Source organism: Lissotriton helveticus, chromosome 10, assembly GCF_964261635.1.
Source record: "Lissotriton helveticus chromosome 10, aLisHel1.1, whole genome shotgun sequence".
Lineage (NCBI taxonomy): Eukaryota > Metazoa > Chordata > Amphibia > Caudata > Salamandridae > Lissotriton > Lissotriton helveticus.
Genome location: NC_136071.1, coordinates 348,406,698 through 348,433,799, shown reverse-complemented (window position 1 = coordinate 348,433,799; position 27,102 = coordinate 348,406,698). Strand labels below are relative to the sequence as shown.

Sequence of the window (27,102 nt, the reverse complement as noted above, 5' to 3'; positions counted from 1 at the left end):
TTATGGTTTGTTTGTTTGGGCGAGTAGATTCCAGACTGTCTCTTAGGTTTTGTGATCTTTTGTATATCTTCATTACCTCCACAGCGGTTGGCTTTTGTTTTTGCGGGGATTGCTTCTCAGAGCGGTGCTCAGCTCTTTCCCTTTACTAGTTTGCAATGTACAGTCCTGGCACTTTCCTTTATGGTGCTGTTTTTTTAACCATGATCTCTTGACTTGGTAAGAGTATTCTGCATCATTCAGAAACTCTGTCCATCACCACCCCCTTTTTCCAAAATCGCTGTTTTTCACCATTCCATTTCCTTTCATCATTTCCGCACACTGTTCCCATATTCTAACAGTTTTTTTGGTGGTGGCTCCGTGTTGTGGCGCGGAAAAGTTTCTCAGACGAAAACTGACATCAGCGCATTGGGGGGGGCTCCGCTGACGTCCCGTCCGTGGACGACGTCATGCCGGAGCCGTGGCGCGCAGAGGTGCTGCTGCGGAAAGTTTTCCGAATCCTGTCTGACGCCTGGGGATATTCTAAAATAAGGAATCTGCGGCTAGACTAAGTCTCTACCAGATACATCGTTATCGAAGGTAAGTAACTCATTCGTCAGGCATTAGACCTCCATATCCCAGAGACTCAGACAAACACACCTGAAGAGTCACAGTGCAAAAGAAGTCCAGAGTGGCTATGAGTGTGACGAGGCCGTAAACAATATCTCAGGAGGAAATACTGTTGGCCCGGAAGGCAGCTCTGGAACAGGCTCACAAAGTGAGCGGCCCACCATGGCCCAGCCTCTTTCCACCCCAGCTCCTGAGACAACAATTGGTTAAACCTTTTGATAACCCAGCACACTGACTGACCCAAGAAGCGTGGTCGCCCATGTGGCTGCCATATTGACATAACAAATGAGCTTTGAAAGTGACCATTGCTGGCCTGGGCGGGTGACACTCTGGTTCTGTGTTGACAGTTGTAAGGAAATGTTTCTTTTTGTATAGTTACCCCCAGGTTTTTTGACTGATGCTGCTGGTTTTTCGACTCTGAGAGTGCACTGAGGCCTGTTAACCAGACATCAGTGCCCGTTTCCAGACACCAATAAGTGTATGCCACATTCTCAAGTCAAAATTAATGTAACAAGTAACAGTCTGCAACTTTTACAAAGTTGCTACTTTGTTGGCTTCAATCTCCTGTGCCCTTAACGATTAAAGGAACTAGAACCGGAGACTGCTTTCTGCCCACCTATGGAGCGGTGCTAATAACTCCCAGGAAAGGAGACTATACGGGCCTGCACTGGAGAGGTGTTAGCTCCCTCCTTCAGGAAGCCACATGAGTGTTTGCCCAAAAGGCGACAATCAAAACTGAAGCCGACTTTGAAGGTCAAATGGGGAACACTTGGGAGAAGGGCAGCCCCATTATTTAGGCAGGCTTCCTGGCACGCTGGAAGGTGAGCCGAAACCTGTTGTCAAACCAGTTTTTCTGTGGTGTGTAGCCCCCTTGTTAGACACACCTCTGGGTTGGTCTAGGGAGTTACGGACACTGAGAGAATGGTTCTGCCAAGCTGAAAGTGAGCAGAATGTACATTTTGGGATAGCCGGATGCCACACATTCCAGGAAGTGGTCATCAGGAGGGTGGTAACCTGGCATGCCATTGGCTACCAACCACAGGACCCTGAGGACATTTTCGGAGCATAAAAGGGCACCCCTGGCACCCAGAACCCAGATCTCGTCTGGACTGGAAGAAGGACATGTCTTTCAATCTGGAACCCTCTAAGAGGGGCTGCTCCGGCATGGACTGCAACTGCTAAACATGGTGACTAGCAAAGGAGAGGGACTGTGCCTGCTGTGTTCTGCTTGTGGAGAAGTCTTCTCCAGAGCCCAGTCAAAGTCAGACACTCCAAGGGTTAGTTGGCTGTCCTGTTCACAGCACAAGGCCCGAATAGCTGAGAAACCTGCAGGGGCAAGTTGGTAGCCCAGAATTTTCAGATCGCTGCCAACTATTGCAGTGCAGCACCAGAGGCCAGGACCCGGCGTTCAAAGTTGAGCCGGGATGATCGTCGAAGTGCAGCTTGATCACCCAGAAGTCGAATTATTGTGCAGGGAAGAATTTGACAATGACTGTGATATTGGGTGCCTGCTAGCCCAGTGATGACTGAAATTCTACCATCACTGAGAGGACTTGGAGGGTCGTCAGTCCTGTGACTTGGATATCCTCATCCTCATTGTGGACAGAGGAGTAGCTGGCGGAAGATCCCGTCGACTGCATTGCATCCAAAGCATCCTTGAGCATCTTTAATCCATTTCGAAGGATCACATCCATAGTAAACCACTGCAACAGAAAACGGCGCCTGGAACTGACTGAGGATTGCTTCAACCATTCTGGTAACTGTTTCTAAGGACCTTGTGAGTCCCCTGGACTGGCTGCCTACTGGAATCGGTTGTCTATGGTGATTCTAAGTGACCGCAACACAGCTAGCCAAACCTTTTTGTTTCAAAGTATCAAATTTGATGAATTTGCCAATGCTTGCTTTCAGTTCAGTAAAATGCTTTGATTTATTTACTGTACCTTGTAAATTCTGTATCTCAGGAACCCATCTGTAGATCTTTTTCATTGTGTTGTCTACAAATACATAGAAATACAGTCTATTGTATATATTTGTGTCCAGTTTCTTCAGTGTCATATCGATTTCTTCTTCAATTGTTTGGTGCTGTTTAAATGCTTTACACTTGTTCCTTCATGTAAACCTTTCTGCTCGAAACCACAACTACTCAGGGTTGAGCTGACCGTTTGACCAATGAAACCTACTGGTCCCATAGGGATTGGTAAGTGCATGACTCAATAAAGTCGCACAACCACACTAGATAATACGCCCATTTCCTCTCAACAATTGCCTTTTCCACCTACATAACTAGTATCTTCTTCCTTGCAGGACAGCTGCTGTTGGCTCCAGAACCCCAAGAGGGTTGCTATTCACTCTGCGATATTCATCTCTGCTGAGGTTGAATTTTTCAAATTGTTTATTGTTCCTGTTTATATTCTTGATGGCGGTTTTGGGAGGGAACAGCTGTCTGCCCACGGTCAAATCCACACTCCACCTGCCTGTCACACAGGGCCCTAAGCCATCACTTATTATAAAATAACCATGTCCAGTAACACTCTTCACATTCTCACCTACAGTGTTCGAGGCCCTAATGATCCTACTAAATAGCACTCCATCCTCAGCAAACTATCTCTCCTCAAAGCGGAAATGGGTCTTAGTCAAGAAACCCACCTACTACAATTAGACTAGTCTCTAAACCAACCCCCCACCAAAATAAAGAGACTATCCCAGCCTGTATTTCTACTTAGGTCACAAGAAGACAGAGGGGGTGGGTGTCCTAATACATCGTCACTGACAACTAGTGGTGGAAAGGACCATCCAGGGCGCTTGTGCATGGTGGGTGACCATATGAGGCTGGCTGAGATGTCTGTCCCTCACTTTAGCGTCAGTCTACAGCCCTATCCAACATCAAGTGAATCAGAAGTGAATGGCAGAAGTGAATCATACCTCTCAGCTTGTTCAAATACACCTCTGATTATTGGAGGCAACCTTAACCTGCTCTGCGACACTGATCATACAGAGAGAGCAATATCGACTGCAGGTAGAAAACTGTTAGACGAACTGGGATTGGTTGATGCCTGGAGGACCAGCCACCCTCTTACCTAAAACTGCTCTTATTTTGCGGGGGCCCACAAAACATACGTTACACTTTACTATATGCTTTTAGATAAGCACCTACTCCCCAACCTGACAAACTCCACCCAACACCCCATCACACACTCTGGCCACAGCCCAAAAAAAAATTGTGAGTTTTTATTAACTGTACAATAAACAAATTCTGAATTCAGTCTTTTGCACGCTGACTGACATTGGCTCCCAGAGTATGATAGTTATCAACACCTGGCAACTTCAAGATTACTTCTTGAAGGACCCAGTGATGAACAATAACTTTAAGAAGAGTATTGAGGACTATCTTCTCTGTAATGACACTGGGGAAGTGAACTAGGCCACCCTCTGGGTGCCCTAAAGGTGGTCCTGTGAGGTAACTTCATAGCGGAAGCTGCATGCCTCTGGAAACTACAAGAAGAACTGTGTCTTAAATTGGGCATGGAATGCGGGGAGCTTGAGATGAAGAGCACCCACTCCCCACGAGTATGTAGCAAAGTAACAGGCCAAATCCGGACCCTCAAAACCAATAAGTAGGAATATCTATGGACAAAACTCGACAATAAATACTATGACCATGGTAACAAATCGGGTGAAATGCTGGCAAACCTCCTACGGGCCCACCACACTAAGACCGCCATACCAGGAAGTCAAACTCCCACATGGGCATATATGTGCAGGAGACAGAGCAATCTGCTTTCACTTCTTTTACACCCAGGTATACAGCAACCAACAAACATACCCCCAAGAGCACTCACGATATCTCACAGAAGCCCAATTGCCAAAGCTAAGCCATTAAGAGATACTCAGTAATCTCCTGGAGCCATATATAAGCTGCAATCCTCCAAGCGCCAGGCCCGCCGTATTCAAAGCAGCCCCCAAGTATTGTCCATATTTCACAAAATATTTCGAGATAATTGAGGAGGGTAGGGACACCCCCATCATGAATGAATCTAATATAGCCCTGTTCCTTAAGCCTAAAAAAAACCTTAATGACTGTTGGTCATGTTGTCCAATCTCTGTTCTCAACATAGATGCCAAAATCCTTAACAAAATAGCCACCGTGAAAATCCAACTCCTAATGGAGAATCTGATACACCCAGACCAGTCTGGCTTCATTCAAGCAGGTCAAGCTAACAACAATACAAAAAAGGTCTTCCAACTACTCAACATCGGTACTATGGGAACAAGGCAGTCTATCATGGTCACCCGGGATGCAGAAAAAGGGTTCAACGGGGTTGACTGGGATTTAATGACCGATGTCCTGAGTGATGTAGGGATGAGGGGAGACATTTGTGCCATGGCTTCTGGCAGAGTATCAAGCCCCGCGGGCCAAAATTTGAGTTGACAGCCTCTTTTCTAACTGGGTAAACATAGGTCAAGGTACTTGGCAGGTGTGCCCCCGTACCCCCATCTTATTTTTCCTTACACTGGAATCACAAGCACAGCATATTCATTCTAAGCCCCGGATTAAAGAAATCTGATTCAGCCAACAAAGGTTGAAATTGACTATTTGCCAATGATATCCTCTTGTCCCTAGCACACCTCATAGTCTCCTTCCTTCAAGTACTTGGGGAACTTCACCTCTACCAATTAGATTCTCGGCTTCCAAGATTAACATTCCCAAATCTGAAATATTGTATATCGCCGCCCCTCAGGCATTGGTGTAACAGGTGCAGTTACACACTTCCATACAATATAAATCTTTCTCTCCTCAGTAGAATTGCAGAGTACAAAAATTACGATATTGCCTAGGATACTGTATCTGTTCCAGACCCTAACCCTTCAAATACCGGGCGACTACATAACCATCCTTCAGCCGAACTGTGCCGCCTTCATATGGCAGTGCAGGCAAAGGGGATTAGTCGGAAACAGGGCTCACTACTTTCGCGACTAGGAGGCTTAGTGTGAGAAGTTGGCCTGATGTATGATGTCCACAGTTCTGTGGGCACCCTGTATCAGTCCAAACAATCCCTTATGGTGGTGGTTGTAAGTCAACCTTAAAGACAAGCTATCCTAGTGGTAGCATGGACTAAGCAGCCTAAAGGCTTAACTCAAGAGGACATGTGAAGCCAGCTGTTTTACCATATGCAATCCTGTAATATCAAATGAAAGGACACCACATAAGTTATATATTATCAAAATATATGTATTTATTCTTAGAATAATCCTCACTACTCTTTATGAGCAATGAAGCACAAGCGTTTAAATAAAAGCACAGTATAACATACACAAGTTGCACAGTTATGGATGAGGCCGGTGGCCACTCAAACCATATATCAATAAAGTGGTATAACAATCACTAATCGATCAGGGGTAAGGCCTAGGGCCTTGTGAATCGCTGGGACTACACTGGACTAACAGCAGTTAGGACGGGAGTAGCCCGCGGGATTCGGGAGCAGTGCTGAAAGCACACGCATGCACCAATGTAAAGTCAAAGGTGCGTAAAAGTTATCGAGTTACAGTTTTAAGAGTCTTCCGACTGGACTAGAAGGACAAAACTTTAGACTTAGACACTAGAGGTGTTAACCACTACAGGAGCACCGGTGTTCAAGAGTTACCTCACCCACAGGAAGCGGGTGCACAGGTGCAAAGATGTGTTGGGTTTCGTCACGAAGATCTAGGGTGCCTGGAGATGAAGATGCTGCAGGCGTCCAGAAGAGAAGTGTCCGGTGCGATCCAAGGGTGGATCGAAGTTGTAGAGTACCTGAAAGCAGAGGGGACAGAGTCTGGGTCACTAGCCAGTGACCACAAGGAACCAGGCAATGTCGGGCGCAATCAGGTCGATGTCGTGAAGCTTGTCTCCGCTGCCACGTGGTCTCTGGGGCACTGAGGATGTCCTGGAGGGGATCACGAGCTGTCCCACGAAGGCTCTCGCTGTCGGCGGTGTCGGCTTCTGGATCGGAGTCAACAAGCCTTGGCAAAGGCAACCCACGCAGGCTTCGAAGATCGCTTCTGGACCGGACCAGGAAGGTCAGATCGGGTGCTCCTTTTCAGGGGAGCGAGGGCCAGTCTGGAGCAACCAGACTAGCAGAGCAAATTCAAAGGTTCGTCGGTACTGGGGCCACTAGTCAACGGGCAAGCGACCGGACCAACGGCAAAAGGGTCCCACGCAGCACTCGTCGAGTGTGGAGGGGTGAGCTTCGGTGCAAAAGCTGCTCGGGGCTGGAGCTTCTCAAACTCCAATGCACAGCTTCGAGGGAGCCTCGAATACTGCACAGTCAGCGCTTCGTATTTCCTCCAAGATGGCCGCTCCCACGCTTCAGGTCGCCTCCACGTGTCTCAGCTCTGAATAGACTGTGGATCGGGCTGTTAGAAGGCAGGCACGCTGGGTCTTGTCGATCTCTGTCGCTCGAGTTCCGGCGGGAACTGCAACAAAGCAAACATCGAGGTGCTGGATGGTGCCTGTTTCCACAGGGTGGTCACTCCTTACCACAAGGGAGATTCTTCAGTCTTCTACGTCGAGTAGGATGTCGAAGGGTCCAGAGTTTCGTTTCATAAGTTTCAGTCAGGATAATCTGATGTGCATTGGCACTGCTCCCACCTATATTCCAATTCTGGGGGCTGGATTACCTGCTAGGTCCCTCCTATGGGTGGGACCTGGGAAGGGGGTGGTTACACCCCTTTCCCTTTGTCCAGTTTGCCGCCAGGACTGGGGCTGGATGGCCCCAGAACCGGTTTGACTGGAATCTGCCCAGGGACACCTTGTGCGCCCCAGGCAGTGTCTAGTTTCTTTCAACCCTCCTTCCTACAATCCACTATCTCCTGTCTGGGGTGGTATGACACCTCCCTGTGACAGGAAACCCTTTGTCCAGGCGTCCTCTGCCAAGTTTCGGTCAGCAGCAGGAGTCCAGGCATGTGTCTGTGGCAGCAGCGTCCATTTTGTGATGCTGGGACTCTGGTTAGGATTAACCGCGTTTTCAGTAAAGTAACATGTTTTCTCCCTCTAGAAGGGTGGAATGCTACCCCCGTCGCCAGAACTGGCGAGGGGGTAGTATTCCAAAAACACCTATGCCCTGGGCACCTATAGTGCACTGTACAGGGGCTGATAAGGTGTCCAGTACCAAATTGGTGATGTACCTATAGTACATGGAGTCCACTTAAAGAGAGAGCAGATAGCCTGGGGCCCTGATTAGCAGGATCCCAGGCCTACTAAGTCGAAAACCAGCTAAACACAAGGCAAAAAATCTGGGGTAACCATAGTCAGGTATCCACCTTCCTACACTTAGGAATTCCCAACCTGGCCTGTAACTTTGCCTCAGTACACCTCCGCTATCTTATCCACTGAACACAGCAAAAAAACTGACATGGGGTGATGCATGATGAATCACACAATGGCAGCGAGACCCCTGTGGGAAATCGCCTGGAAACCTCTACTAGACTGGACAAAAAGGTTATATATATCCCCATTCACAAGAGCTACATTGGAGGTCTGGGAAAAGGTGGGGGTTAAGTGTGGTCTCACTACATTTTCCTCCCTGTTGACACCGCTCTGGGGAAACCGCAAAGTTGCTTTTGGCCTGCCATGAACCGTATATAGTAAATGGCCGGAAGGGGGGTCAAAACGCTGAAGGATACGTTTATGCAAAGGACGATGAAATCCAGTGAGCAGTTAAAAAAGGAATGCTATCGCCCACGATTCTGGCACTTACTTATGCCACTGGCTATTGCATCCTAAAATTAAACAGGGGGACGCGGGCCCTTACACCATTTGAAAAGTACCTCATACACTGCACAGATGACAAAAATGCCATTTTCATTATATACTATATGCTAAATACCACACGAGGCACCACCAAACACACATTTCAACATGCTTGGGAGGAGCTAGGAATTACCGTAGACCATGGCCAATGTGAAGAAAACTTGATCAGCGTTAACAAGTATACACCGCACTTGGGAGGGAGAGAGACCCTACTTAAGATATTGTACCGGTGGCACTACGCGCCTAGCCAAAATGAAGAGGGGGCAGCCCTCTCTGATGGAGGATATGCATGGAGGAAGGATCCTTTAGGCCCATACTTTGGCCTTGTCCCAGAATATACAACCCTTCTGGACCTCGATACTGTCCACAATTGAACAAATCAATGGGTCAGACTTGGCCTGATGTCTCGCCGATTCTATTGGGATGGACAATACCGGATATCTATTCTCTGTAATGCTAGGCAAACTGATTGAATTTAATTGAATTTGAAACTTATAGAGCGCATAACTGCCACCCTACGGGTATCCTGGCGCTTAGAAAGATGAATAAACACAACAGCAGAGTCAGATTTGTCAGTGAAAGAGACTACAAACCCTCCCTTTGAAATAGCCAAGTTTTCAAATCCCTCCGAAAGCAGGTCAGAGAATTAGCCTGTCTAAGGTTCTGGGGCAACTCGTTCCATAGGCGTGAAGCAGCCACGCTAAATGCTCTGCCCCCCATCCGAGATCTCTTAAATCTAGGGGCTGTAATCAGATTTGCAGTTGAGGAGCGGAGCTGTCTCCCAGGATTATACCAGGTAAATAGCTCCTGCAAGGAGACTGGGCCCTAGCCATGTGCAGCTCTGTAAACAGTACAAAGAGATTTAAAACGGACTCTCTCTTTGATAGGCAGCCAGTGAAGATCTCTCAGGGCCACCGTGGTCGATGACCAACGCTGTCTGTTCAGTACCAGTTTTGCTGCCTTGGACTGGACTCTCTGCAACCCCTGCACATTGTATTGTGGTGCTCCCAAGTACAGGGAGTTGCAGTAGTCCAGTCTACTCCGAATTATATTTCTCACTACAAGAGATCGAGTGTCTTTTGGAAGTAGTGGAAGAACCTTCCGCAGCATGCGCAACAGGGACAGACAGACACTGGCAGTTTTATTTGCCTGTGATTCCATTTGGAGATTATTGTCCACCATAACACCTAGATTACGCACCACTTTGGCCGGAGTCAGGGGTTCATCCTCTGGAGTAATTTTAAACTCCACCGGTAGGTGTCGGGATATTCTAGAGGCAGGACAGTACACCACTTCTGTTTTCCCACCATTAAACTGTAGGGAATTCTCCCTGAGCCAACCAGCAGTCTGGTGCATGCATTCCTGGAAAGTATCCATAGATACTGCATGTTTTCCCTCCAAGGAGAACACCAGTTGGGTGTCATCTGCATAGTTCATCAGGTGTATCCCATAGGATTTGATAATAGGAAATAGGGGGCGCAGGTAGATGTTAAAAAGCATTGGGCTAATTGCAGAGCCTTGTGGTACCCCATACGATACTGGGGCCTTGCCCGAGATGAATGGAGTCAAAGACACTACCTCTTGTCTTCCTGACAAGTAGGAAATTAGCCACTGCAATGCAGATCCCTTAACCCCTATGCTTTCCAGTCTCTCCACTAGCACTGTGTGGCTCACCGTGTCGAATGCGGCTGACATGTCCAGTAACACTAGGACAGAGGAGTTCCCATTGTCAGCACGCATTCGCAGATTATTCATTACGGTGACCAAAGCCGTCTCAGTGCCGTGTCCCGGGCGTAAGCCAAATTGGTCCCTGTCCAGCAGAGAATTTTCCTCAAGATAGCATGATAGAATTCTGCTAACTGCCTTCTCTATTATTTTGATCTGGTATGGCAGGAGGGAAATTGGTCTGAAATTTGCTGGATTGGTGGGATCCAGAGATGTTTTTTAACAGTGGGGTCACCACTGCTTGCTTCCATACCTCAGGTACCTCTCCTTCCTCCAGCGACTGACAACAGATCTTCCATAGCCAGGAGAAGATTTATTTTCCAAATGTTTTCCAGATTTTATGTGGAAGGGGATCTAACGGGGAATCCGAGGAAACACTCTGGGCAAGCTGGTTAAAAGAATCCTCCGTAAGGACTGGAAAGATTTCCATAAAGGCATCTACCTGAGGTCCTGTATTAGACTTCCGAGCTGGAACCTCCCTGCTGCTCGGACGTAGTTCTCCAACAATTTTATTTATTTTTTCTCTGAAAAAAAGGCAATCTCGTCGCAAAGTTCCTATGACGCGACCACCTAATTGCTCGTACAGGCGGGATTAGATAAACTCCTAAAGATATTAAAAAGCGCTTTAGTGCTATTTGTAGCTTGCAGGATAGACTTGGCATAATAATCTGCTTTGGCCTTGGCAATGGACTCCTTATACTAAGTCTGCGCTAATCTCAGGTCTTTTTTGTCTGATTCTAGATAGGCCCTCCTCCATTTTCTTTCGGCCTGTTTGCATACTGTCCGTAGTTGTTTTAGCTCATCATTATACCAGGGGGCAGAGATTTTTTTCCTGTTTTTAAGACGTTTACCGGAGCTAGTAAATCAAGGGTCCCAACTATATATTTACAGTAGGTTTGATCGTTTTCCCCGACAGAGACACGAGTAGTAAAGAGATTCTGATCAGGGAAGGTCCGAAGTGCCCTATTTTTTACAAACTTAGCCCATTCTCTTCCCTTACGATAAGTCATAGACCTATTATTATTAACCTCTAAATTAGGTAGCGTAATGCAGAATTTAATTAAAGAGTGATCAGTCCAGCTTTGGGGCAATATACTGACCACTTCGGTTTCTGCCTGATTCGCAAACAGAAGATCCAAGACATGACCTCCTGAATGCGTTGGTTGTTGTACCATCTGATGTAAGTCAAGGTTCTCACAAGTGTGCCTTTAGTCTCTCAGATGGTGGTGTAAACTACCGTTATCCCATAACTTAAAATCCCCTAAGAAAATAATTCTCGAGTGGGTTAAGCTCAAGTCTGTGATGGAGTTAAAAAATGCTTGAAACTGGGTATCTGCGCTTGGGGGTCTATAGCAGACCACCCCTGTGAGTAACCTGCCCTTGACCTCTTGGAGTGAAAAACCTAATAGTTAAATTCCACTGACATCGTCTACTTGTAGGGGTGAAAACTCCAATTTTTCCTTAAAAATCACCCCAACTCCCCCTCCTCTTCCAGCGGTTCTTGGTTTATGGAAGATTCTGTATTCATCCGGACATGCGAGGCCCATTTGAACCAGTGAGTCAGTGCTGGTCCAGGTCTCTGTTAAGAAGAGGACATCCAGGTTCATATTTTCTAATACATCAGATACCTCCTGATAGTGTTTCATTAAGGATCTACAATTAATCATCCCACAATTCAGAGAGCTTTTACAGTAACATTCGAACTTTCAGATCTCCTACCTAGGATCTCCTCGCTATAGGACCTCAGGACAAATACATAGCTCTTCCGAAAGTTCTAATCTATTCCATTCTATTCCAATTTAATTGCTAACAACACAGCTAACCACACAGGATGAGATGAAGCTACTTGTATTTACAGTATCAAGTCATCTGTCCGGGCCATGCTATCCACACTGGGCATGGCTGCTAAGCCAACCTTTGTTGACTGCGCTGGCTGATGCTGGCAGTGGCTTTACTGCTGACACAACTGCTACATTGCATCGTCTGCACTGCCTACTTCCCCCGCGCCCTGCTCTGTCTCTTGGAGGATGTCACCCGCTGTGCTACTGCAAGGTCATGAGCGGGTGGGAGAGCAGCGCTTTGTCTGGAAGCACTGCTGTGACCTATCAAGGAGGTGAGTACACCGGAAGGACTGTCTGCAGACAGCACTAGGTTCAAGTTACAAAATAAAGCAAAGTAACAGCGGCACTAAAAGAAAGGATTAGTGCAGTCGTTCCCAAACGGGTGCGCATATGTTCGCTGTGCCCCTGGCTAGTCTTGACTGTACACCAGGATACTGCAGGGCACAGATTTGGAACCGCTGCTTTAGGATACAGAGGGTACCACAGGATTTTTTGATGGCCAAACCCCAGTAAGTGATGTAAAGTGGGAATTGTTACCTCGTGGGAACTATTGCCAGATTGGCTTGTTAGTCCTCCTCTCCCACAAACAAGATGACGTACATATGGCACTCCAGGCCCACAGTCCTCACATTACTAATGGATTTGATGAAAACAGGTGAAAGACTGTATTGCTGCACCCTGGACTCAAGACAGGCTGCACCAAAGTATGGACTGCACCTAAGGGACCCGCAACGAGGACTGTACCATCTGTTCCCATGAATGGAAAAGAGCTCTACTTGTGCTAAGACGGAAGAGGTGACTCCTAGGGTCTGGTGGCCAGCAACCAGTGAGGATTCAGGACCAGTAAAAGCTAAAGAAACCTGCACTTCTCAAGAGCCCAGTGCCAAAACCGCCTTCCTGCCGCTGGATGACAAAGTGCCCATTGGGCGACCCAGTCCAGACCTTCCGGCAGTGCCCCATGTACATGGGGCCCATAGTTGAAGTCTACTCTGGTCACCCAAAGAAAAAGATTTGCTTAACTAACAAACCGCTCAACCTGCCGTAATCAGGAGACCAGTTGACCAGTGGCAACTGCACCTGCACTGGACTCCCCTGCTGCAATATGATCATCTAGTCCTGAGACTGGAGTTGACCCTTGACGTTTGTGGACCTTAGGGTGGCCCCAGGAAAACTCACAGCATTTCCTTAGCGTCCCCTAAGCATCTCCGCATCGGTCATCATCAGGACCACTTTTTGGCTAGACTGTGTTAAAAGAGAAAATAACTCTTAGGACACTAAAACTGGCACCAGCTTGTTGTGGTTAATTCTAACAGATGTTTTAGCCCATTGGCTACTAAGTACTTGCAAAAATTTTTTTGCATTTAATAGATTAAAATACAGTATTTTACTTATGATGGAAAATCATATCTCCCGTTTCCTCAAGAGATTTTTGTTGTTTTGGTATCTATTTAAAGATAAGAATACAACTTATTTTTTATAAATTGGTGTTTGACTTTATTGAGTTGCATTTCTTGCATATCTACTGTTTTGGAACTTCTAAATGCTTTTCACTTGTTCCTTTGATGATTAAGTTTGACTGCTCTATGCCACAGTTTCCCAGGACTGAGCTAAGGTTTTTTTTAAAGAAACCTAACGGAACCTGATCAAGATTGTGTCATTTTTACATGGGGAGGTCTCACAACCGCACCACTTAATAATCCACTTTCCTACGCTATACTAATCCCGTTCTTTGTCTAATACAACAGTAATGCAGCTTGTATTTTAATCAGTTTGATTGTAAGTTTATTAAGCTATCTGCCGTAATTGGCCTACAAAACTGGTATATTTACAAAGTACATTATTTTAACCTTATAGAATACGTTATAATAATTCACAATCAAACCTTACAATTACTCAAACTTAAAATATGGATCACAATTTTTTGTCACATCATTACATTTTTTAAAGTATTTTAAGAAATATAACATCTCACTCCATCAGATAATTCATTGCATCCTTCAAAATACCATAACCGTACATCCCTGAAACTTGTCAGCAACAATATTTTTCCGGACCCAGATAATACCTTGAGCGACAAAGATCTGTATAATAACTTTAGGGACGTACAATAGTATTGAACAAAAAGTGTGATAAATATATCAACAATAGTAACATTTGCACTTTTATCACTAGGGTTGATTTTTTTATGCTCATTTTTCCAGATGACAAAATAGTGCTTCAGTCAATAAAGCGCATTTTGCGCAAAGTGCAGGAGATGAAAACCCAGCGGGAATCCCTGTTAAAGCAGCTGAGAGATACTATCCAGAAGGATGACATCACCACATCCCTGGTGACCACTGACCGTTCGGAAATGAAGGTGTAGAATCAATTTGTTTCTATTTGTTTTCATTGTTCAGTGTATTCTGGTGCTCTGTATTGCAGTCTAACATTTATACAACGCTTCTGAGGCCATGAAACGCTCAGTTTCATTCTGTTCCTTTGGAGTGCATGGTTGGGAGGGTGTAGTATGCAGTAATCCTTTATGGAAGTTTTGGTTGAGGACTGGCTTGGTTCTTGGGCTATTGTGTGGCTAATAGGCGGTCAATCACAATGTATGTCTTGCAGGCAGATGTTTCTAAGGGATTTCTTGAGACTATAGTACCTTCTATGGCTAGCAAGTGAATGCTCCTTATGGATTCAATGGGAATACTGTAATACCTTAAGGCTATTCTTCCCTGACAATGCTGTTGGACACAATATAATTTGACTGCCAATCCCATTAACATTTTAGGTCACGCTTACTTTTCTTGAATATATGGCTGATTTACAAGCCATTCAAATAATGGATACATTTCTTTTGTGCAAAAAAATGTAACTATGATGTTTATCAAATGAGTTAAGACAGTTATTCTGTAGACTTGAATTGAAATTCTTGTAGAAACGGATAGATTTATCTCCATGGATTTAGGTTCTTCATTTAACACTAAATAAAAATCCATGGTGTACTTGCCTCCCATACTAGTTCCCAGACGTCCATCACCTCTTAGTCTTGTCCCTATTGGCCAACCACCTGCCTCAGTGCTCTCATGTAGTACATCTCATGTGCTATTCCCCCAACAAGTCCTCCATTGCCCAGCTATTCCCCTCTACAGCCCTCAACTTAACTGTTCCCTGTTGGTGCACTCCACACCTTTCCTAGATCCATTTGCACTCTACACCTTCCGGGTGGTCTTCATTGAGCACTCATTTTCTCACCTCTTATCTTACACCCTCCTCAACCCTGCTACTCTCCCATGGAGCCCTCCCCTGCTGGTCCCTGTTGAGACCCTGTTCCAAAGTAGTTCCCAATTTAGCCCTCCCCGCTGGGAAATTATCCAGACCCGTTTCCATTTGCAGGCTACTGCTGGGCTGGGACTTGTTGCCCCATCTCCTCTATGACTCTTCCCAGTGAGCCAACCTGTTCCCAGACTAGGTCTTTGTTTATCCATTCTCACAGGGCTGGTCCTCCTCCTTTTTCCCTTCTCTTGGTGATCCCTCTAAATGAATTCCCTTCCCTGCTGGCTACCATCTCCCAGGCCTGTCCTACTTATCCTGTTGTGATTCCCATTGATGTGTTCTGTCCCTGACATGTGCACTTTAGCCTGTTGAATCCCTAGCGCATCGATTCCCAAATTGTGGATCAGGACCCACTGGTGGGTCGCAGAAGTCCTGGTCTATTTGCAAGTAATATTTAAAATGATTACCCCTATTTGTGCACAATGTCCCAAAGTCCAGTTTTAAAACAAACCTTTGCAGGTATTCCCAAGCCAGACTCCAGGGGAACCTTCCAGTATTTGTTGCTGCCGCGTTTCATTAACTTACAAACCCATTTTGCCAGAGAATGTGCTCATTATACATGGTCATATTCAGCCATACCACTTGTGTATGATTTTCACAGATTAATTAGAAAAATATGTCTGTTGTCTAACGGCTAGGGCTGCCAACTTTAGATTTGGGGAAGCCAACTTTAGAATCGGACACATGCAGTGGTACTCACCACAGAGTGTCAGATGCAGGTATTGAAGACAAGGTGCTGAAATGGTCAACATCTTTCCACAAGGGTAAGACCTTTCAAGTGCCGGACCATACCGGTTTCTTGGCAACTTCTAGTTGAATTGTGGGGTGCATCAGGGGTCAGCGTTCAGCTCCACCCTCTTTAACATATATATATATATATATATGTGCCCCCTGTCCGAGATGGTTTGTATCTTTGCATTGTCAATAGTCTGTTACTCAGAGGACACGCAAATAGTTGTGTCTATCTCTCCAGAACTTGGTTCTAACTCCCCTGTTAACAGGAAGCGACACTTTGAAATGCAAACTGCTGACTTAAACTTAACAGGGACAAGGTGAGGGTCATGTTTCTGGGCAGTACCATCAGGAACTAGGCATTGAAACTCTGGCATAACTGTCTCTGGAGCCCTCTCAGCCCAAAGAGCCTGATAAACCCTCACGATGGATTACCAAGCCCAAAAACTTTCAGAAAGAGGCTATGGCAATCATAGAATGCTAAAGAGAGTCTTGGATCTTCTCCCTTCCTTTCCAGAAGAATTATCTTTCAGAAAGGCTTTGAAAACCTGGCTGTTTGTGAACTAGCCTCGTCTCAGCCGTGATGTAGATTTGGTGGGTGTCATTTTGGTTTCTAGTGCTGGGAGGCCTCTGGGTAGCCATGCACTCAAGTCCAATTGAAGAGAATAGGTTTGAATCCCGGCATTGACTCAACATCCTTTGATTCTCTGCAAATCATTTAATCACCCATGTTTATAATACAATTAATTTGACCCTGTGTAATGTAATCCGGTAGGAATGTACAGTGCTCAAGTGCCCTGGCGCGCGATCAGTATATAAAACGGAATTGCACCAAATTTGGCAGAAAGCTAGATCTTTACCCATAAAGTGTGCTTTTTGTGAATGTGTAAATCCATTCAGTAGGTTTTGAGAAATTAAGGTTCAGAATTTATGTAAATATAGAGATACAGTAGTACCAGAGCTCCGGCGGATCAAAAGATAAGATCTGATTGGCTGCCTCATATCAACAAAGATGTTTGGCAAGAATTTTATGACTAGGAGACTCAGTTTGTGATTGCTTTTTTTATTAAAAAAAAGTATATTGTGCAGGGATGTGTTCCTGTGGCCCTTCTCCCTGAGCCGATATGGGCCCTTGGATCCCATCTCTGTGGAGGAAAGAGTGGCTGCTCCCACAGGAGAAATGCATTTTTGTTGTTGCTTGCTTCAGGTTGAGTGCAGGCTGGGGAGCCCACAGGGGCAGCGCGGTCCTTGGGGCTCCCCCTGTGGCCACCAAAATTTAAAAAGGCTGTGGGTGCCCTGAATGGGATCAAAAAACCCACAGGCAAAAATAAAAAGTCCGGCTCCCGTCTGCACCCTGGATGAGTGCTGCCTGGGGAGCCAGTAGAGTTTGCAGAGGCCACAGACCTCCTCCAACAGCCCCAAATATACATGGACACCCCAAAAAAATATTTAATAAAATATAATAGAGCATCGGGAGCTGCTCATTTATTATTAGCTTCTCCCGTCCAGGATCGCCCCTTAATGCCCTTCAAGTGCTGATTTACATATTTTTCCCTGTTTTGTTGTTCCACAATCTGGCCTGGGGCACCACCATCATGTTACAAAAGTGTTGTAGGGGCTGCAGGGAGAACAGCAGCCCCCAAGATTTTTTTTTTTAAAAGCCCAGTCTCTGTGTCATTAAACACATGGTCCCAGGAGAGCTTACCAATATTTTTAACGCACTCCGAGCTGGATTAACTGGAACCAGAGGCCCTCTTGTGTTCGGTTCTCTGCCTGTGACCTGAAGAGTTTTAAATACCGACTAATACACACATTTTAAGTTGTCTGGAATAAAAAAAAATGGTGTGTGTGTGTGTGTGTGTGTGCGTGTGTGTGTGTGTGTGTGTGTGTGTCAGTCAAAGCCAACAGGTCTGCTTTCTCAAAGCCAACAGGTCTACCTTACTTAAAATGACATCTCTTTATTTTGTTACTTTACGTAAAATAAAATAAAACAGCCTCAAATTCACTAAAAAAACAAAGGGTTAAAATGACGTAATAGGTGAAAATTGTCAGTTAAAATCTGTGTGCCTGTAAATGTCATTTAATACCTGTGTGTACATAAATATATCTTCACAATCACCAACGCTTTCACCTTATGCAGCAAGGCAACCACGGCACCATGAAGAAAGTCGGGTCTGGGCAATTATTTTCTGTTTCAATATTTATTTCATTTCACCATTTGTGCAGAGATATGGACAGTCTACGCGTTTATATATTATTATATATATATATATATATATATATATATATATATATCAAACACACAAGGTTAGCCCTGAAAGGAGAAGCCACAGGTACGTGTAAGATATTCACTCTTTTAATGGTGACAGCTTGCAGGCAGATTCAAAACGGTGATTCACAGCACAATTGATGAGCCACACCAGACGCGTTTCGAGAATAGTCCTCTCTTCCTCAATGGCATTCAGCTCGCAAACACCAGTCTGCCGATCGTGCACCACTTAAATTCCCAAAGTCCTGCCCCAGTGGGCGGGGCCATTCGCATGGCCTTGTGGTCTTGGTAGTGCAAACGATAAATAATTATAACTCATGTGAGTCAGTTAGGTGCGCAGTCTTTAAAGCAAAGTTTTTCCCTTGTGGGTTGCTAGAATTCCTGTTTGCAATCCGCAGCGCTCACCAGCTGTCATCAGCGAACACCACCTCCCGTTATTTCAGTCGAAGCCATCTGACTCCGTCCCGGGCCCATGAATCATGGTGAGCTCTCTCCCGCGGCTGGGCTCAGCCGCTCCACATCAAACACACAAGGTTAGCCCTGAAAGGAGAAGCCACAGGTACGTGTAAGATATTCACTCTTTTAATGGTGACAGCTTGCAGGCAGATTCAAAACGGTGATTCACAGCACAATTGATGAGCCACACCAGACGCGTTTCGAGAATAGTCCTCTCTTCCTCAATGGCATTCAGCTCGCAAACACCAGTCTGCCGATCGTGCACCACTTAAATTCCCAAAGTCCTGCCCCAGTGGGCGGGGCCATTCGCATGGCCTTGTGGTCTTGGTAGTGCAAACGATAAATAATTATAACTCATGTGAGTCAGTTAGGTGCGCAGTCTTTAAAGCAAAGTTTTTCCCTTGTGGGTTGCTAGAATTCCTGTTTGCAATCCGCAGCGCTCACCAGCTGTCATCAGCGAACACCACCTCCCGTTATTTCAGTCGAAGCCATCTGACTCCGTCCCGGGCCCATGAATCATGGTGAGCTCTCTCCCGCGGCTGGGCTCAGCCGCTCCACATCAAACACACAAGGTTAGCCCTGAAAGGAGAAGCCACAGGTACGTGTAAGATATTCACTCTTTTAATGGTGACAGCTTGCAGGCAGATTCAAAACGGTGATTCACAGCACAATTGATGAGCCACACCAGACGCGTTTCGAGAATAGTCCTCTCTTCCTCAATGGCATTCAGCTCGCAAACACCAGTCTGCCGATCGTGCACCACTTAAATTCCCAAAGTCCTGCCCCAGTGGGCGGGGCCATTCGCATGGCCTTGTGGTCTTGGTAGTGCAAACGATAAATAATTATAACTCATGTGAGTCAGTTAGGTGCGCAGTCTTTAAAGCAAAGTTTTTCCCTTGTGGGTTGCTAGAATTCCTGTTTGCAATCCGCAGCGCTCACCAGCTGTCATCAGCGAACACCACCTCCCGTTATTTCAGTCGAAGCCATCTGACTCCGTCCCGGGCCCATGAATCATGGTGAGCTCTCTCCCGCGGCTGGGCTCAGCCGCTCCACATCAAACACACAAGGTTAGCCCTGAAAGGAGAAGCCACAGGTACGTGTAAGATATTCACTCTTTTAATGGTGACAGCTTGCAGGCAGATTCAAAACGGTGATTCACAGCACAATTGATGAGCCACACCAGACGCGTTTCGAGAATAGTCCTCTCTTCCTCAATGGCATTCAGCTCGCAAACACCAGTCTGCCGATCGTGCACCACTTAAATTCCCAAAGTCCTGCCCCAGTGGGCGGGGCCATTCGCATGGCCTTGTGGTCTTGGTAGTGCAAACGATAAATAATTATAACTCATGTGAGTCAGTTAGGTGCGCAGTCTTTAAAGCACGTACCTGTGGCTTCTCCTTTCAGGGCTAACCTTGTGTGTTTGATGTGGAGCGGCTGAGCCCAGCCGCGGGAGAAGCTCACCATGATTCATGGGCCCGGGACGGAGTCAGATGGCTTCGACTGAAATAACGGGAGGTGGTGTTCGCTGATGACAGCTGGTGAGCGCTGCGGATTGCAAACAGGAATTCTAGCAACCCACAAGGGAAAAACTTTGCTTTAAAGACTGCGCACCTAACTGACTCACATGAGTTATAATTATTTATCGTTTGCACTACCAAGACCACAAGGCCATGCGAATGGCCCCGCCCACTGGGGCAGGACTTTGGGAATTTAAGTGGTGCACGATCGGCAGACTGGTGTTTGCGAGCTGAATGCCATTGAGGAAGAGAGGACTATTCTCGAAACGCGTCTGGTGTGGCTCATCAATTGTGCTGTGAATCACCGTTTTGAATCTGCCTGCAAGCTGTCACCATTAAAAGAGTGAATATCTTACACGTACCTGTGGCTTCTCCTTTCAGGGCTAACTTTGCGGTGGTGATGAGAAAGGGAGCGACATGAGGGGGATGATTCCTCCCTGGAGCAGGTTTTGGATCTGGCGTTATTTTGACATTTTGCTACTGCTGCGCTCATGTGTGCTCCAGAGATTGCCAGCAACCATACTCACCTTTACAACTAGTCGGAGTTTGGGGTGGAATTTAACAACACTTTGGACTGCATTCATGTACTCCATTCCAACTCCTGATGCATTATGGGACTTGAAGTATGGTAGCAGTCCGGCAGGTACTTACCAACGAATTCTGGGACACTGCACACGTGGTGTACCTCTGAGGAAAGCTATTCGCTGAAACGCGTCAGGTGCTCCACTTTTGCTGCAGCCTGCGTTAATCTCAATAAAAGCCAGTTGTTTCCAGAACCAGTGTTATGGCGCATTTGTTTGTTGGATGTTAAGGGCGGGAAGCGCTGTCTCCCGCTGTAAGCCATAAACGCCCTGCAGGGTCGGGGGCCCCCGACGGCAGCGAACTTTGCTTGGAACATTTAAAATGGGGGGCATGACCCGCTCGACCCACTGCGAGCCTGAGGATGTGCCGGCGATTTTGCGGTGGTGATGAGAAAGGGAGCGACATGAGGGGGATGATTCCTCCCTGGAGCAGGTTTTGGATCTGGCGTTATTTTGACATTTTGCTACTGCTGCGCTCATGTGTGCTCCAGAGATTGCCAGCAACCATACTCACCTTTACAACTAGTCGGAGTTTGGGGTGGAATTTAACAACACTTTGGACTGCATTCATGTACTCCATTCCAACTCCTGATGCATTATGGGACTTGAAGTATGGTAGCAGTCCGGCAGGTACTTACCAACGAATTCTGGGACACTGCACACGTGGTGTACCTCTGAGGAAAGCTATTCGCTGAAACGCGTCAGGTGCTCCACTTTTGCTGCAGCCTGCGTTAATCTCAATAAAAGCCAGTTGTTTCCAGAACCAGTGTTATGGCGCATTTGTTTGTTGGATGTTAAGGGCGGGAAGCGCTGTCTCCCGCTGTAAGCCATAAACGCCCTGCAGGGTCGGGGGCCCCCGACGGCAGCGAACTTTGCTTGGAACATTTAAAATGGGGGGCATGACCCGCTCGACCCACTGCGAGCCTGAGGATGTGCCGGCGATTTTGCGGTGGTGATGAGAAAGGGAGCGACATGAGGGGGATGATTCCTCCCTGGAGCAGGTTTTGGATCTGGCGTTATTTTGACATTTTGCTACTGCTGCGCTCATGTGTGCTCCAGAGATTGCCAGCAACCATACTCACCTTTACAACTAGTCGGAGTTTGGGGTGGAATTTAACAACACTTTGGACTGCATTCATGTACTCCATTCCAACTCCTGATGCATTATGGGACTTGAAGTATGGTAGCAGTCCGGCAGGTACTTACCAACGAATTCTGGGACACTGCACACGTGGTGTACCTCTGAGGAAAGCTATTCGCTGAAACGCGTCAGGTGCTCCACTTTTGCTGCAGCCTGCGTTAATCTCAATAAAAGCCAGTTGTTTCCAGAACCAGTGTTATGGCGCATTTGTTTGTTGGATATATATATATATATATATATATATATATATATATATATATATATATATATATATATATATATATATATATATATATATATATATATATATATATATATATATATATATATATATATATATATATATATATATATATATATATATATATATATATATATATATATATATATATATATATATATATATATATATATATATATATATATATATATATATATATATATATATATATATATATATATATATATATATATATATATATATATATATATATATATATATATATATATATATATATATATATATATATATATATATATATATATATATATATATATATATATATATATATATATATATATATATATATATATATATATACACATACATACATACATACATACATACATACATACATACCGAAATGGACGCCTAACCCTCTGTTCTGCTGCAGAAGGTGGTTCTCAAATTTGCTAAAATCACTTGTACCAACACCAAGATTTTTCAGAAGCCATGGGATTTTAGTTAACAGATGTTACCGACCTGTACCCTACTCTGAAGTGTCCCAACTCCAGTGAAGATCTGCCATTTTTATGAGTTGATCAGTATCTTGGCCATAGTACGATTTCGAGGGACATGGTCAGGATTGTGACATTTACAAACGATTGTTGTTATTACATTAAAAAATGTCTCTTGCCTCGTCCATTAAAGCTAGGTTGTGGAGAGGTGTGATGCAGCGGCCAGGGCAGCTGTCTTCGGAGCACAGGGTTCACGGTTCGATCCCTGGCTCCGGCGGCAGCTCAGCTCAGCACCATGTGACTCTGGGCAATAGCTCACTTAATTTCCACGACGGCCCACAGCGTCTTGAGACCCGTAAGGGTGAGTAGTTTGCGCTTTAGAAATACGGATTTAGATTTAGGTTGGTTGCGAAGATTTGTCGTTCTAAAAGTTGGATTCTGGTTCTAAAATGTTTGGGTAACACTTGCCTATTAGGTGCCTATTAATCATTCTCCCCTCATACTGTGGTCTTCTTTGACCAGCCTTTTCTAAGCAGGTCCCCCATTGATCCATTCTGCTCTCTCCAGATGGGTCCCCACTATCCCATCTTTGTCTAGTCTGGTACCAGTTGGTCCACCCAGTGCTGACTTTGTCCCCATTGATCTGCATTATCCTTGGCTGGCGTGCCCTTGTGATCGTGTGTTGGTCTCAATTGGACCGCTACATCCAAGCTGAGTTTGGTTAGCCCATTATGCTGAGTCTGGTTAGCCCATTATCTTTCTGTCCACACGTCTTATGGCCCGTTCGTCTCCTCTGGGAGGACACCTGTTGCTCTTCTCTTCTGATTCCAGTTGGCCCATTTCTGTTATCTGCTGACATTATATGACCTGTTTTGTGTTTCAGAAACTCTTTGAGGAACAGTTGAAGAAGTACGACCAGCTTAAAGTTTATATAGATCAGAATCTAACAGCCCAGGAGATTATCCTCAAAGCCTTAACTGATGCCAACGTCAAATATGCAGCAGTTCGGAAGATCCTAAGTGAATCTAAGCACAAGTAAGTGGGCAACAACATCAGTCATTTGACCACTAATACACTTTTACAACGTTCTAGCCTTTTATTACCAGAGCAGCTCACCATAATCCTTTAGACCAAGCATTTTGATTTAAAAAACATTCTTTCACATTCTAGAGGAACATAAAATGTTTGCTACTTTAAGAACAAAAAAATAAGTTCCCACTAACCATATACACACACCACAGTCCCCTTGCTTAAAGCCCTTGACGGTTTTTATCTCTGATTAAGAGTGCAGGAAACATCTGAGAGTATGTAAATTAATTAATCTGCAGTAGGTATCCGCCAGAAACAGTTTTACCGAAGGTATGTACATTTTTCATCTTGGCCCAAGCTAAAGATATTAACTTGCAATTTCTCACTGAGGAAGCACCCAATTCTTGATTTTGTTCTTCTGATGACGTAAGGCTACATATCCTATGTGTTAACTGAAGAGTCTTTTAGACTAAGAGCATTCATTTGGCATTTGCCAGCCCTGTACTCTTGGACACTCAGCAAATGCCATTGCGAGCAGTGATGCAGAAAAATAAATGGCTTTTCAGATAGCTTGGTTTGCAAATGAGACAGAAGTTATTGAAGTGCTGGCCTGAAAGGTATTATACTCTGAAATGCTTCATTCAGTAGACTTGCCATAACAGGAAACATCAGGGGAAATGTATGCAACCTGCATGACAAGCGGCTTGGGGAAACATGCTGTTTGAAAAAGGCTGAAGAATCGACATCTGTCCTGCAGGTTTATGCTTATTAGAAACTGGAACAACAAGCACTAATTGTACTTCTGGCTCTTTTCTGTATATATCTGTACATATTTTTCTGCCAAATACAGATAGTGACAGCATTTGAAACATTGATTTCCATTTCAAATAGAGTGTATACCTTTTGCGCCTTGACAGCAGGTGATGAAACCCTTATGTTGGTAATGGATCTTGCACTCAGTGGCAGCCAGTGAACTGTGAAAGTGAGAGCCGTTGCATTTATTATGCGGCAAGAAAAGGCAAATGATGCGGCATAATATAGCACATTCTCTAGCTGTACTGCTTCGCTCTTTTCTCATTCTGACATGCATTCAAGCTCTCACAGCAACTTTCTCCTCCTTAGTACCAGTTTAACACCCGAATGAAGCACTTCGCAAATGAAAGATGAACATTTGTTAGGCTCTGTGAGAAGTTGGCCTGGCATATGCTGTCCACTATTCTAGTGGGCACCTTGCACCAGTCCAAACGACCCCTTATTGATGGTAGGTTAAAGACAACCTTATAGAAAACTATCCTACTGGTAGCTGTGGAGAGCAGCCTTCAGGCTAAGTCTTGAAGGAATGTAAAACAGCTTGTTTTACCAGTCTATAATCTCATGTAATGCCCAAATGCAAGGAGAACCACACCAGGTATATATATAAAATATATGTATTTATTCTAAACACACTCCTCTAGTCTCTTTATGAGGCTAGAGGCAAAAGTACATAACATAAACTTATTTAGCACACAGTAAATGAGCACAATATATGATTAGCCCTAGGGGCGTCACAAACCATATACTAAGAAAGTGGTATAAGAACCACGACTGACATAGATACAAGGCCTAGAGCCTTTAGAACCACTGGGGCCACCAGGAACCACCCAAGGTAGTGACACAGGGGACCCACGGGGGACTCATGCAGTGTCTAAACGCAGCCGCGAATCACCATTAACTTCTATGGGGAAAATCGTGGTTGGAAAATTACAGATTAAGGACGCTTAGGACTGGACTAGGAACAAACCCCTTCAGAACTAGACAATTTGAGAATCAAGACCCACAGGAGCACCAGCGTACTTGTGTTGCCTCACCCAGGGAAGCCGGGTGCATAGGTGTCTTTTCGTGTCGGGATTCGTCGTCATTTCCTGTGGCGAGCTGCGAAGAAGTGCTGCAGGTGACCAAGTGGAAGGTTTCCGGGTAGATCCAAGGGTGGATCGGAGATCTGAAGAACCTGAAAGCAGAGTGGACAGAGTCTGGGTCACTAGCCAGTGACTAGGAAGGCAAGGAGAAGATGCCAACCAATGGTGGGTGATTTCAGGTGAAGAAGGTGAAGCTTGACTCTTCAGCCACGAGGACCAGGAGGCGTCGATGGCGACCAGGAGCTGGATTTGAGCTGTCCCATGAAGGATGTTGAGTGCTGCGGTGTTGGTTTCCGGATTGGACCCAAGAAGCCTTGGCAAGAGCAACCCACGCAGAAAGCAAAGATTGGCTTCGGTGCAGACCAGCAAGGTCTGAGGAACTCACCCTTTGGAGGAGTGTCAGGGCACGTCTGGAGCAACCAGGAAAGCCCAAGAAACATAAGAGTTGCCCTCGTTGGGACCCACCAGTCGACGGACGAGGGATCACGAAGGAGCCTCGAGCGGAAATGCTAGAAGCGGGCCCACGGAACACTCGTGAAGTGTAGGCCAACAATCTTCGGTGCAGATGGTGCTCGGGCTTGGACTACAAGTAGCCCAATGCACAACTTTGGGAACGCTTGGGTTGTCGATGCACTTGCAAATGTACACAGTGTCCAGGAATTACAGTTCTACATCTCTCGCTACATGTCGGCCGCAGAGATGTCAGGATGTCTATGTCCTGTGTCGCACAACCTTCGGGTTCCGGCGGGAGCCTCGGAAATGCAGACTGGCAAGATGATTCTTTGGTGCCTGTTTGAACAGGGGAGTCCCTCCTTGACCCCAAGGGAGATTCTTCCATCTTCTAGTCGAACTAGAATGTCAAAGGTCCAGGATGTAGGTTGCAGAGTTTCATCCAGTGTAATCTTAAGTCCTAAAGGCAGGGTTCCTATACTTATACTAAGTTTAGGGGTTGGACTTACTCTAGGGTCCCACCTATGGGAGGACCCAGGGTGGGGGTGGTTACACCCCTTTCCCTTTGTCCAGTTTTGCGCCAGAGCAGGGGCTGAGTCCCCCTGCAACCGGTTTGAACGGGGATATGCACAGGGACACCAAGTGTGCCCCAGCACTGTCTGAAAAGCATTCTCTGAATGCACTAACCCAGCCTCAATACACTAAAGCCTGTCTGGGAGGTGGTTACACCTCCCTGTGACAGGAACCCTAATTGTCCAAGCCTCCCCTGCTGGAGTTTCGTCCAGCAGTAGGAGGGCAGACTTGTGGCTGTGGCATCCATTTTGTGATGCCAGGGCTCTTTAAAACTATTACCGGCTAAGAAAGTGTGTACATGTCTTCTCCCTCTAGAAGGGTGGAATTCTACCCCCGCCGCCAGAAGTGGCGGGGGAGGGGTGGGGGGGGGGAGGGGTAGCATTCCAAAGTGTTTGACACCGAACACAACATGTTTCCATGCAGCCATTCCAAAGTTAGCAATAACCAC

The 27,102-nt window shown here is 45.7% G+C and overlaps 1 protein-coding gene across 1 annotated transcript in view; it reads left to right on the top strand.

Moving 5' to 3' along the window:
- The window catches only part of PTPN23 (protein tyrosine phosphatase non-receptor type 23), a 663,560-nt gene that overhangs the window by 388,318 nt on the left and 248,140 nt on the right, over positions 1-27,102 (top strand). The window contains exons 17-18 of the mRNA XM_078662553.1: positions 14,160-14,314; positions 23,591-23,742. Coding sequence (XP_078518679.1) covers positions 14,160-14,314; positions 23,591-23,742 — 307 coding nt within the window. The remainder of the gene's footprint in view (positions 1-14,159; positions 14,315-23,590; positions 23,743-27,102) is intronic.